At 36.7% G+C, this 13,716-nt stretch overlaps 1 protein-coding gene across 1 annotated transcript in view; it reads right to left on the reverse strand.

Annotated features, from left to right (window-relative positions):
- Window positions 1–8,670: 8,670 nt before the first annotated feature.
- CCDC148 (coiled-coil domain containing 148) overlaps window positions 8,671–13,716 on the reverse strand; it is a 177,278-nt gene continuing 172,232 nt past the window's right edge. The window contains exons 12-13 of the mRNA XM_007446450.1: window positions 12,570–12,710; window positions 8,671–8,817 (exon numbers count right to left, since the gene is read on the reverse strand). Coding sequence (XP_007446512.1) covers window positions 8,671–8,817; window positions 12,570–12,710 — 288 coding nt within the window. The remainder of the gene's footprint in view (window positions 8,818–12,569; window positions 12,711–13,716) is intronic.

Genomic DNA, 13,716 nt, shown 5'->3' on the forward strand with positions numbered 1-13,716 from the left:
AAAATTACATTCCCACATATAAAATAACACATTCTCTAAGGGACAAAAAATTTAAAAAAAGGTATTTGGTAATATTAGTAAGGCCTACATTGACATTAGAAACATGAATTTAAATAATTTAAATAAACAAACCTGAGTCAGGTTAAGCAGTAAAAAAACAGACTCAAATACTATGGAAGGTAGCAAAGAACAAGAACACAGTCACTTGTTAGAATAAAAAAAGAATTACTGTAGGGGTTGGAAAACATCTTCCTAGAGATTTTTAAAATATGAACAGGACAGATTTGATGCCACACTCCTCCCTAATGATTGAGACTTGATTCCATAAGGGGTCATGGAGTTTGTGAATTCTATTATTATAATCCAGTCCCACACTGAGTCTCAAAGTGAAATACTCAGTGTTTCAATATGTTCAATGTTTAAGTTCCTGAAAAGTTTCCCACTCAGGACCTCTCCAGCACTCATCAGTAATCTATCAAGTGTTCATCCTCAAATGCATCAGCCATCATACAACCATTTTTCCAAAACAACTCGATCAGATGTCAGAAACAGTAGAATTCTCAGACCTTTTTTTTTCTCCTTAGATCAAACTTCATCATTTCTGGGATTTAACTGAGATCTTTAAAAGTCTGTATCTTAGATTTTCCTCATAACCTCTCTAGGTAAAGTCTTGGTCTTAAAAGGTCTCCAATTTTCCCAGGTTTCCTTAAAAATGTCTTTTACCTTCAGAATGACAATATTTTACCTCTGTGTCCTACACTTAAAATCTAGCATAGCTAAGGAGATGATGAAGCTGTGTTAATGGGGGCAAAATAAAACCCAAGAAAATGCAGTCCCCATAAAGAAAAACTAAATATATGCCAGATGTAGGAAGCCTCACCCTCTTCATGATTTTTAAAAATAAAAATACTACATAGGACTTTGGGTATGGGAAAATGGGCTAAACTTTTTAAGAAGAAAGTAATTTTCAGTAGGCCCTTTCATAGAGTAGAAAACAATGCTTTGGAAAACAGCAGTCAGCAACTAATGTGACATTCAAAAAAAAAACCAAAAACACTATGTAAATGTTCTTTTTATCCTACTTTTTGGAGAAAGAGAAAATGATAATTGGGAGGACAGACTACTGAGATGGAGGGATTATCTACAGAGGGCATGAGACTGAAAAAAGAGGAAATTTTGTGGTTGGTACATTAGAGGAACTGAAAAAAGAACAGTGTATCAGTGCATCCATAGTAGCAAACAGCAAAACCCACTTAAGCTAGTTGAAATAGGAAAGCAATTTATTAAAGGGTATTAGGTAGTTCCTAGAATTTCCGAGAGGGCCAGAGAAGATGCTCAACCCTCACTAGGAGACTGCTTCCCTGAAGACCCACTGCAGCTCTGCTAGTCCCATGCACCTTTGCTTGCATCACCTGTCCTGAGAGCGAGATACTAAAAGTATGGTAATAGATGTTGACTAGACTTATTGCGGTGATCATTTCATAATATATACAAATATTAAAACTCGTTGTACACCTGAAATTAATTTAATGTTATATGTCAATTATACCTCAATTTTAAAAAGAAGGAGGAGGGGGAAGAGGAGGAGGAGGAGATGATGATGATGACGATGACACGCTGGCAGAGCTAGCTGGAAAAAATACGACATGCAGGCATACCTCGGAGATATTGCAGGCTTGGCTCCAGACCACCACAATAAAGCACCTATTGCAATAAAGCAAGTCACACGAAATTTTTGGTTTCCCAGTGTATATAAAAGTTATGTTTGTACTATACTGTAGCAGTCTATCATGCGTGCAAGAGCATTATGTTCAAAACATGTTTGTACCTTAATTATAAAATACTTCATTGCTAAAACATGCTAACCATCATCTGAGCCTTCAGCGAGTCCTAATCTTTTTGCTGGTGGAGGGTCTTGCCTCGATGATGATGGCTGATGACTGAGCAGGGTGGTGGTTGCTGAAGGTTGGGGTGACTGTGGCAATTTCTTAAAATAGGACAACAATGACGTTTGCTGTATCACTGAACTCTTCCTTTCACAAAGGATTTCTCTGTAGCCTGCAATGATGTTTGATAGCATTTTACTCACAGTACAACTTCTTTCAAAGTGGGAGTCAATCTGCTCAAACCCGGCTGCTGCTTCATTAACTAAGTTTATGTAATATTCTAAATCCTTTGTCGTCATTTCAACAATCTTCACAGCATCTTTACCAGTAGTAGACTCAATCTCAAAAAAATCCCTTTCTTTGCTCAGCCATAACAAGCAACTCTCCATCTGTTAGTTTTATCAGCGATTCAGATACGTCTTCAGGCACCACTTCTAATTCTAGTCTTCTTGCAATTTCCACCACATCTGCAGTTACTTACTCCACTGAAGTCTTAAACCCCTCAAAGTCATCGATGTAGGTTGGAATCAACTTCTTCCAAACTCCTAATCCTACTCCTTCCCATGAATCACAAATGTTCTTCACGGCATCTAGAATGGTGAATCCTTTCCAGAAGATTTTCAATTTACTTTGTCCAGATCCATCAGAGGAATCACTATCTATGGCAGCTACAGCCTTACAAAATCCATGAGTTACAAAATGGATGTTGTGTTAGCAGGCATGAAAACAACATGAATCTCATCGTACATCTGCATCAGAGCTCTTAAGTGCCCAGGGACGCTGTCAATGAGCAGAAACATTTTGAAAGGAATCATTTTTTTCCTAAGCAGTAAGTCTCACCAGTGGGCTTCAATATTCAGTAAACCATGTTGTAAACAGGTGTGCTGTTGTCCAGGCTTTGTTGTTCCATTTACAGAGTACAGACAGAGTAGACTGAGCATAACCCAAGGGTCCTAGAATTTTCAAAACGGTAAATGAGCACTGGCTTCAACTTAAAATCACCAGCAGCATTAGCCCCAAACGAGAGTCAGCCAGGTATTGACTTGTCCTCTCTAGCTATGAAAGTCTTAGAAGGAATATTCTTCTAATAGAAGGCTATTTCACCTACACTGAAAATCTCTTATTTAGTGTAGCCACTGAAACTGTGCCCCAAAGAATTAACAGAAGCTGATAACTACAGAAATTCTTGAACTTGTCTTACAGAAGAACAGACAAGGGATCACCTTGTTAAAACCCCTTTGCTTTTAAACTGTCTTCATTGATTGAGTTCACTTTAGTATTTTTTTTCTTTCTTTCTCTTTTCCTCCCTTAAGCTGCATACCTTCTTAGCTTCATACAGCCCAGTTGTTTTATAGGAACTTGAAGCTAGCTCCTGCCCAGTGTGAGCTGGCTGGGGACTGGATGGAACTATGACCGTAAAACTGGGCCTGCTCAGATGTCCAGTGAATGCTCTTTTGATGTCAGAGGGCTGGAAAATGCCACCCTCAGATCATGCTGTGTCTCCATTTTGAATATACAGAATCATGTAGCACAACTTGGCTAACTGTTTGGCACAAGGGGCCTAGGTTTCAGCCTATCTTGGCTTTTCGACATGCCTTCCTCACTAAGCTTGATCACTTCTAGTTTTTAATTTAAAGTGAGAGATATGAGACTCTTCTTTCACTTGAACATTTAGAGGCTAAGGGTTATTAACTGGCCTAATTTCAATATTGTTGTGTCACCTGGAATAGGGATGCCCAAGGAGAGGAAGACAGATGGGGAAACAGCAAGTCGGTGGAGCAGTCAGAACACAATGTTTATCAATTAAGTTTGCCGTATTATATGAGCATGGTGCCAACACAATTATAACAGTAATATCAAAGATCACTGAACACAGATCACCATAACAAATATAATAATAAAAAATTTTGAAATATTACGAGGATTACCAAGATGTGAAACAGAGACACGAAGTAAGCAAATGTTGTAAAAATCGCGCCCAATGCAGGGTTGCCACAAACCTGCAGCTTGTAAAAAAACACAATATCCGTGAAGCACTATAAAGCAAAGCACAATAAAATGAGGTATGCCTGTAGTTAAAATAAATAAATAAAAGCTAGGCAACTATTATACCCCAAGCCTTATTCATGATAGTCAAAAGGTGGAAACACACCAAATGTTCACTGAGACATGAACAAAACGTGGTTTAAAAAAAGTGGTATATAGGGGCTTCCCTGGTGGCGCAGTGGTTAAGAGTCCACCTGACAATGCAGGGGACACAGGTTCGAGCCCTGGTCCAGGAGGATCCCACATGCCACAGAGCAGCTAGGCCCATGCACCACAACTACTGAGCCTGTGCTCTAGAGCCCGCAAGCCACAACTACTGAGCCCACGTGCCACAACTGAGCCCATGTGCCACAAGTACTGAAGCCCACATGCCTAGAGCCCGTGCTGCGCAACAAGAGAAGCCACCACAATGAGAAGCCTGCGCCGCAAGCCACAACTACTGAGCCCACAAGCCACAACTACTGAAACCCACATGCCTAGAGCCCATGCTCTGCAACAAGAGAAGCCACTGCAGTGAGAAGCAAATGCACTGCGACAAAGAGTAGCCCCTGCTCGCCACAACTAGAGAAAGCCCTGGCACAGCAATGAAGGCCCAATGCAGCCAAAAATAAAATAAATAAATAAATGATTTAAAAAATTAAATTAAATTTAAAAATTTAAAAAGTGGTATGTAAATACAGTGGAATATTATTCAGCCTTAAAAAGGAATGAAATTCTATACAAAAAGATTTTCAAAACCTGGGAAAAATAAAGAGATCAAAGGGATTCAAGAGAAAGTGACAAATAAAGACTACAAGCAAAGAAGATCCAACATAGCATAATACTATAAAAGAGGTCCTTAGGGAAAAAATTAAAAGGGAGCATAATACTAATAATTATAATTTTAAAAATATCCTGAAATAAAATTAAATTTATATTGTGAAAGGGAATACCATGACTGGGTATATTGACCCAGAATGGCCAACATCAAGATCAGATCCACAGGGCTCCCCTGGTGGCGCAGTGGTTGAGAGTCCGCCTGCTGATGCAGGGGACACGGGTTCGTGCCCCGGTCTGGGAAGACCCCACATGCCGCGGAGCGGCTGGGCCCGTGAGCCATGGCCACTGAGCCTGCACGTCCGGAGACTGTGCTCCGTAACGGTAGAGGCCACAACAGGGAGAGGGCTGCGTACAGCAAAAAAAAAAAAAAAAAAGATCAAGTCCATAAAACTACTATGTGTGATTCACTTTGTTATAAAGCAGAAACTAACACACCATTGTAAAGCAATTATACCCCAATAAAGATGTTAAATTTAAAAAAAAACAATAAACAGATATATAATTAAAAAAAACTACTATGTGATTAGAAAAAAAAATATCGTTGGTACAATTGGGCAAAAGATCAAGTGATCATCAGGGAAATTAAAATCGGATTATAACCAGCCTTTTGACATTTTATGCTAAGGAAAGTAAATGTAAATAAAGTATCTGATACTCAGGCAAAACGGACTTTCAACTATAAAGACCTCTGACAAACCATTATCAACATTCAAGAATTCAGAAAATATTGTTTCCATGAGTAATTTCTGAAGATTTTTCTAGAAAACAGACAGCCAAAATGAGAAGACACTGATATAAAGATTGGTGGCAATCAGTAAATACATATTTACTTATAGAACTAAGATTAAATTAGAGCTAAAAGAGAGAGAATATAATATTTACATAATTTTTGACAATATAAAGTACAACTATAACAAAAGGAAAAAGAATAGAAAGTGCATAGAATTTTTTTATTGTTCTTGTCTTTATCATACTGGTATTTTAGTCTAAGACTGTTTGTTGTGTGTAAAATGTGAGATAACATAAATGAGTAATATATTCTAATTCTAACTTTTTCGCTAAGGAATGTGAGCAGCCTCTAGGAGCTGGAAAAGGCAAAGAAACAGATTTTCCACTAGAGTCTCCCGATGGGAATGCAGCCCTGTTGATGTCTTGATTTTAGCCCAGTGAGACCCAAATCAGACTTCCAACCTTCAGAACAATAATAAATTTGTATTGTTCAAACCACTAAGTTTGTGGTAATTTGTTAAAACAGTGATATAAAGTTAATAAAAATTCCAAGCAAGAAACATACAGCAAAGCCCAGTCAACCCACGAAACCATGAAAGATAGTAAAAAAAAAAAAAAAAAAAAAATGTAGTTTTGAACCACTAAGTTTTGTTAAAAAGCAATAGATAACTGGAATAGCAAGGAAGTTATCAAGTCTATTAAGTTGTCTTTAAAGAACCCATGAGCCTAACTGAAAAGACTTCCTTTGGGCAAGGAGGAGATAATTTGAGCAGCAATAAGGATAATACTTCAACAGATTGAAACATCAAATTCCTTTAAATCTATGACTTCATAAAGATACAACAAAACTGATCACCTTTGGATGATATTAGAATGCCAATTCATTATTTTCAAACCTCATAAGGTAATGGGAAAAAAAAGGCTCAAACACTTAGCTTACATTTCTTATCTTCTCTACCAAATAGAGAAGAGGGAAATTTTTCTTTATATAAGGTTTCCACTAATAAAGAAGGAGTGATTGAATTACAGAATTTCTAGCATGTAATCTATAATTAATTAATGGCTCTAGGCATTAAGAATTAGTAATAGCTAAACTAAAAAAAATGCTCAGATGACAGAACACAGCAGTAAAATTAAGTGGTCTTGAAAAAAAAAAAGAAACCAAATCTAATATAGCTTCTAAGTTCAACTACCAATTTATAGCACACACAAAGAACACAGGACAGAGGAACATATTAAACTACACCAGGAGGACACCATCAAAACAATCCAACATAAGAAATTCTACATGTAAATATATTTTTTTTCAAACAAATACATTTCAAGGGAAAAAAACAAGGATGGAGGGGGAGGCCTATAGATTAAAAGACACTCAGACATAATTTTATAACTAAAACTAAAATATAGTGTTTAAGGATCTTCCCTTGGGCGATTCAACAGTAAAGAAAGACAGCTAGAAGGTCTAATCCCGGAAATCTCCATCACTTAGAGATCAATGGAGATGGAGGTGTCAGCCGAGAAGATTGAGGAGTGACTGAAGAAACAGGAGGTAAAGCAGGCTGGTGTCATAGAAGCCAAGAGAAGAACATGTTCCAAGATGGGGTGGTTGCCAACAGAGTTAAAGGCTGCCATGAAGTCAGTAAGATGAAGACTGAAAATGGTCATCAAATTTGTCAGTATGGAGTTCACTGGTGCCCTTGCTAAGAGCAGTGTGAGTGGAGGGTGAGGGCAAAACTAGCTCAGAACGAGTGACCGTAACTAGAAAGTGAGAAGACACCAAATATCTGGAGGCAACATTTTCAAGACGTTCACTTAAGAAGAGGAGCAGAGAAATAGCCTGGTAGCTAGGGGAAAATGTGGGGTTAATGGAAATCGATTTTTTGAGTGAAATTTATTTGAGCGTATATGTATGCTGAAGGAGAACTTGAAGACATAGGAGAGAAAGAGGGTAACCAAACAAGAGAAATTCTTGTGGAACTGAGAGGGGATGAAACCCAAATCACACATGGATTTCAGATTTATTTTGTGTCATTTAAAAAATACTGGTCAGGACTCACTAGATTGATTTAATGACCCACAGTTTGACAAACAACTGATCTAGGGCACATTATTTTACCTTCCTGAATCTATTTCCTTATCTGTAAAATGCGGATGACAATCTCATAAGGTTGTTATGATGGTCAAGTAAGACATTATATGTAAAGTACATATAGGGTACTGAGCACAGTTTGTGCTCAATGAATGATAACTATTATTAATAGTATTTTTAAAAACAAAGAAAATTAATAAGGTCTGAGTCTGGGCATAGCCAGCATCTAGGCTGCTGCCCAAACCTCAACTAATATTTTCATCATAACCACCAAGTATCAACTCCATGGTTCTCAAAATAGTGACACTACCTCCTGCTGTGTATCACCAGCTACTTGTATTTGTGTGATTGTTTAGAAATAGTAAAAAATTATGCTTGAGTTTTACTTGAAACACTTCCTTTCTATAAAATCATCTAGATATTTAATAGATAACATGGAAATTTTGATAGCATTCTGAATTTTAAAACATTCCTTCCAAACAACCATACAAATATATTTTTCCAAGCCAAAACAGATATCCTTATGCTTGAAATGCTATTTCTAATTTCTAATTTATTCTTACAGGCTAATTTGCAAAATGAAGTTGTTTGGATGATTGGTTTGCAGTAAACATGGTATACCAAATTGGCTTCTAAATTTAGAGAAAGGTTGAGCCTCCTCTTATAATAATCGAGAAATAATAGAAGTATTAATGATAATGAAACTTCCATAATTAAAAAACTCAAATTCTGAAATAACAAGCAGAAATGAACATTAGTAGGTAGTAGCAACATAAACTGTAATTCTTGCAAATGGTTATTCTGAGCTCTTTTTATGGCATAATGCAACCTCCAAAATTCAATTTACTAAATGATAATACATGTCCCATATGTGTCATAATTAAGTTCTATAGTCTTTGGAGAATTTAGTACTATTAAACATAACAAAGATATTGGAAATAGTGCATAAAAGTCTAAGAATCATAAAATAAAAAGTTTTTAACAGATGCTATGATTTCTATGTCTGATATTTGAAAAAATTTTAGAAAGTAGTATTGTTATCCATATAAATGTATTCAAAGAAAAATCTTATTTATGTATAACATGATTTGAGGATGAACGCTAGATTTTGAATACAGTAGACTCTGTATCCTTTCTTGGAGGTTTTTGAGGACCGATTTTTGGTAATATCTCCTTGGCATAAAATGTTTTATGAAGTCCAGCTTCTCGAAGTGCTAACTCAAAACGAAGTCTAGGGTCAGAAATTATCTGTAGAAATAAAATGATTTAAATAAATAGCATTTCATTGAAGTAAAATTTATCATTTAGTTCTGTATTTCCCCAAGCCGTGTAATTTGTTTTTACTGGATAGATGACTAGATGACAGTAAATTCTGTGTATACAGTGACTATATTCTGGTTATTCTTACTGAAAATATCCAAACCTTTTTGACATTATCACTTTCCAGTATATCAGTGGTTTCCAACATAAGATGTACAGAATATTGTATACTAGATTAGTCAAAATAAAACATTAAAATTATTAAAAGATGGGATAAAAGAAGCTTACTTTCAGTACGATCATTGATTTGTTATTTATTGTTAGCTGTAATTATAAAATATGAACAACCATTGATTAAAATAAACCTAAACCACAACCTTGTAAATCTGTCTTTAAACAGACATTTTAATTTCTCCATCATTTGGAAATATGTAAATTAAGTTCAAACACACGGCCACTACTTGAAAAACAAAATCAATAGAACTTTTCTTCCAAGGCCAGATTTCTATTTCAAGCAGAACTAGAAAATGCTTCCATCAATCTGACTCTAAGGGGTACAGACATATGAGTAGTTCAATTTCCCTTTTCATTTATAGCTGATTGGACATTATTCCTCCTTCTATGAATATTAATGTCAACAGACACTGTCTGCAATGATAAGAAGGTGGCCACGTATGGCTTTCAGCTAATAAAACATTTTACATGAACTTGAAGTCCCCCTAGAGGATGGGATAATAAGCCATTGAAAGCAACCCCTCCTTCAAGGAGCTCTTACACTAACAGAGGTAAAAAAATGTACACAGATAACTACAGTCCGTGGCAACATGTGACAGATGCTCCAAGAGTAGTAGAATACGGAGAGACATCTCCTGGTGCCAATGAGACTAGGATGGTCTCAGGTAAGGAGGACCACTTGAGCTAACTTTAAAGTTCAACTTACTCTTCTATAAAGCTGGGGATGGGGCTGGGGGAGGAAGAGAGATCAAGAAAGAAAGGCACATGCAAACTCAGAGAGGAAATAGGTTAAGTTGGGATCGGGGCAATCTGGGTAGAGTACTTGGTACCATTGGGGAACACTGGAAAAGGACACTTCTAAGACTGGGACTTGAATTTTAAAGGCTTGAAGGCTATGCCAAGGAGTCTGGGGAGCTACTGAGGTTGTGTTTCTGTTTTCAGCATGGAACTAATATAATCATTGCTGTTGCAATAAGAAGATGCATCTGATTACAAGTTCAGGATAAATTAAGGTGGCAGAGAAAGGAGAGACGGAGGCAGGGAGAGTGCTTAAGAATCGACTACAATTGTCTAGACATGAAATAATAAATGCCTAAAATTGGTTGGTAGCAAGGAAGAGAGAACTGTCCAAAACACTATGAAGGGAAGAATCAGTAGAACTTGGCAACTGATCAATACAGGGACTAGGGGCAACGATGCATATAAGTCAGGAATAACACTGAGATTTGTGTCTGAAAAGCAACGTATTTGAGACTTAGACCTAGGTTTCTCCTCTTTTGCTCCAAAAGAGTCTCCCTGGTCACTCTCATCCACTTTGAAGGATTCATGCTTCACCTGTGTGCTGTTGACGTCCTCATTATCTCCAGGATTCACCTTTTTTCCCCCCAGCTCCAGAACTGTGAGTTTTAAAATGTTTTCATAATTCTGTTTTTTTCAATACGTATCAAGTGAAATGAAGATCTCCCTCACATACTGACCTCCATTTCCCCAATTCTCCTACCCAGAGGAAGCCCATCAGTTTCTTGTAAGTGTGTATTAGACATCTTCAACCTAAACCTGATATGAACAAAATAAATGCTCTCTCCCTAAGTCTGCTTTTCCTTCTGAATTCTTATATGGTTAATGGCAGCACCACCTAATGATTATAATTTACTGAATTACTACTAGGTGCCAGACAATATTCTAGGCAATTGACATTTATTATACTAATCCTCACAAGAACCTTACAAATTGTTTTACAGATGAAGTAAACAAGACATAAAGATGTTAATAGCTTACACAAGTTCACACAGCCAGTAAATAGTGGATGTGGATTTCAATCCAAAATGCAGGCTCTTCTCAATATCACTCACTGCCTAGTTTAGAATCACCCTCACTCATTATCCCCCTCCTCTTCTCAGCCAGAGCCATCCATGCCCCTGCCAGGCCACCATCCCCCGACTCCAAGCCACTTCTATGAGGGCTCCACCATCTTAAAAGGACCTGACTCCACCTCCACCAATTTTCCATTCAGGACACATTGCTATAACATAAAGCTGATTATATAATTCACCTGCTTCAAAGTCTCACCTCTGCTCACAGGATAAAGGTCAAAAGTCTTAGCAAGTAAGATCTACTATACTTTTCACAGTCTGACTGGAATTTATGTCTCCAGTCTCATCCCCCAGCACCCACCCTTACCATGTACCTTACACTGAACACATACCGGTAAGGGTCACCCTCTTCTGCTTGGTGAAGCACTTATTTCCTCAGCCCAGATACCTGAAAGCTTTTCAGCTTCTGACTTCAATTCTTTGTAAGCCCAACTGCCCTCCCTGCTTTGGCTTCTGGAGATACCCGTGCATTTTCTAATTAATCCCTCTCCCTACACCCACCCCTCCCCCCAATCCAGTTTTGCTGTTGTTTGTTAACTTAAATTATCTGGAATGAATTCTGTCACTGCTGCCAAAATTCCTCAACTAAGATGGAGCTTAGTTTCCCCTTTTCCATTTCTCTGACTTCCCATTCAGGGCTGCCCATTCATTCCCTTCCTCTTGACGCTGCAGCCCTTAGCCGGAGGCAATCTCACCCTAGTGGAGTTATTCCCATGCGTGCTACTTTCCTTCCCAACGCAACTCCCCTGCTCACTTCCTCCACACAGGACAAGTTTATCTTGCTCAGGATGCAGCCCTGGCACCGGGCTCAGTGCCAGATACAGTATATGTTCCATAAATATTTGCCCAATTAATATGTGAATTGTTCATCTTTTTATTCCCTAGCAAAGTATGCAGCGCATAAAAGAGGCACACTCGATTTATTTGTCAGTGAGTGAATGGATGAAGTTTCCTGCTTTTTAAATAATTAAATAAGTATTTAGCTTTTCTTAGATTTGTAAAGTTAACAACTACTTTCTCCCTTAACTTCAGTGATATCCATTCACTCATATGTCCCGGCTCCTTCTCTTCCATCCACCCGTCTAAAAAAACTTTTAAAAATCCTTTCTCAGCTATAGAAACAGATTAAAATGATTCAGAAGTTCCTAGAAACAGTTAAATAACCTCTTAATACCTTTTCCCACAGCAAATGTTTCATCATTAGCTCTGATACATTATTTTCTGTTCATTTTAATTTCAGAAAGCTTCCCTCTGCTTTGTCTTATCAGTATCATTAGTTGTTTCTTTAATAGGATTTATGTTATGCATTAAAAAATTCTGAATATGATAAATATTTAAACAAAATACAGTATTAACACAACTTTAAAATTTTATAAAATTATTTTTTAGATTAAAATAATTTTCAATGACATAACATTTTCACATAAAGTGTTTTGTTCTATGGTCACCTATCAACTATTTTATATTAAGAATTGTTCAGTAATTATGTGCTCTCATTTAGAAATAAAAATTGTGCTAATATGGATGGTATTTAAATGGAAATATTGAAAATAATTTGTAACCCAAAACACACACTTCTACAATTCTTATCATCATGGCTTTTGCATCAATCGTGCTAATTTCCATAATTACCTGCTGTTCATTGTATGTATTCAATGTGAAGAGTGGCTTTTGAAGAATAAATTCTTCTTCGATTCCAATACCCATCCTCGCTTTTGATGCCATTGTGTCTGACATCATTCTAACAGGATCAAATTGAGCGACAATAGCAACCTAAAAGAAGAAAAAGCATGGCTACTTGGAACAAGATACAAGCAAAATGCTTCTGGGCAACATTATTAATGATAATGTCCATTAAAGTTAAGAAATTTTATTAAAGATTACATAATTACAGTTATGATTAAATTTAGATACAAATTTCTTTTTGATCCAAAGTCAAGGGAAATTTTATATAGAAAACCCACATATTCAACCACCTTGAAAGTAACCAAAAGTAGAAAACATTAATTTTTAACCACTAGCAATCTACGGCCATGGTAACAACCCCATGAAGCTTTCTAGAAAGTTTAATCTGATTAAGCTGAATCTAGAGCATGTCATTTATGGGTAAAGTCATGTGTGTTGGCATTATTCAGCAAGACGGGTGAGTTTTCATTGTACCAGGCAACTAGATTTCCAGGGACTGTTAAAAACCATTGTTTCCCCTTCCAGTGAAAAACTGCAGAGTCGTTTCAACCCGAATGCCCTTGTCCTTTATGATAACTGAAATTGTTCAAACCTGTATCCTAATGAAAAGAAGCCACTAATTTTGTAAATTATATGCACCATTAATAACACCTGCGTGTTAATTCCTAAAGTCAAAAATTAGCATTAAGAAAATGGCATTTTTAATGCCATTTAGAAATTGTAATGACATAACTGGGGGTTGAACATACTTTAATTATTATAGGTTTCCTAGCCAAAATGTCTTTTACTGTAGTTCTAAACACTGATTACAGATAACGGGCACAGATATTTCCTCTTTCAAAGGGCTCACAGATGGAAAGAATCGTAATCATATGGACTCTGTAGTTATCAAAATTATATTTTGAACAAGAATGTGTTTAGTAAGAGTGACATTAAGTTTTGTCTCCCGAAGACCATGGTATATCATTATTTGCTAATGATTGAATAATTTAAACTTTGTTGAATCTAAGATGTCCAGGACTTAAATTCAAAGTATAGGAATATATTTCTATAATCTATTTTATAAAAGATGATATAATAGTTGTATGCATTT

The sequence above is a fragment of the Lipotes vexillifer genome, unplaced genomic scaffold (assembly GCF_000442215.2).
Source record: "Lipotes vexillifer unplaced genomic scaffold, Lipotes_vexillifer_v1.1 scaffold173, whole genome shotgun sequence".
Taxonomy (NCBI): domain Eukaryota; kingdom Metazoa; phylum Chordata; class Mammalia; order Artiodactyla; family Lipotidae; genus Lipotes; species Lipotes vexillifer.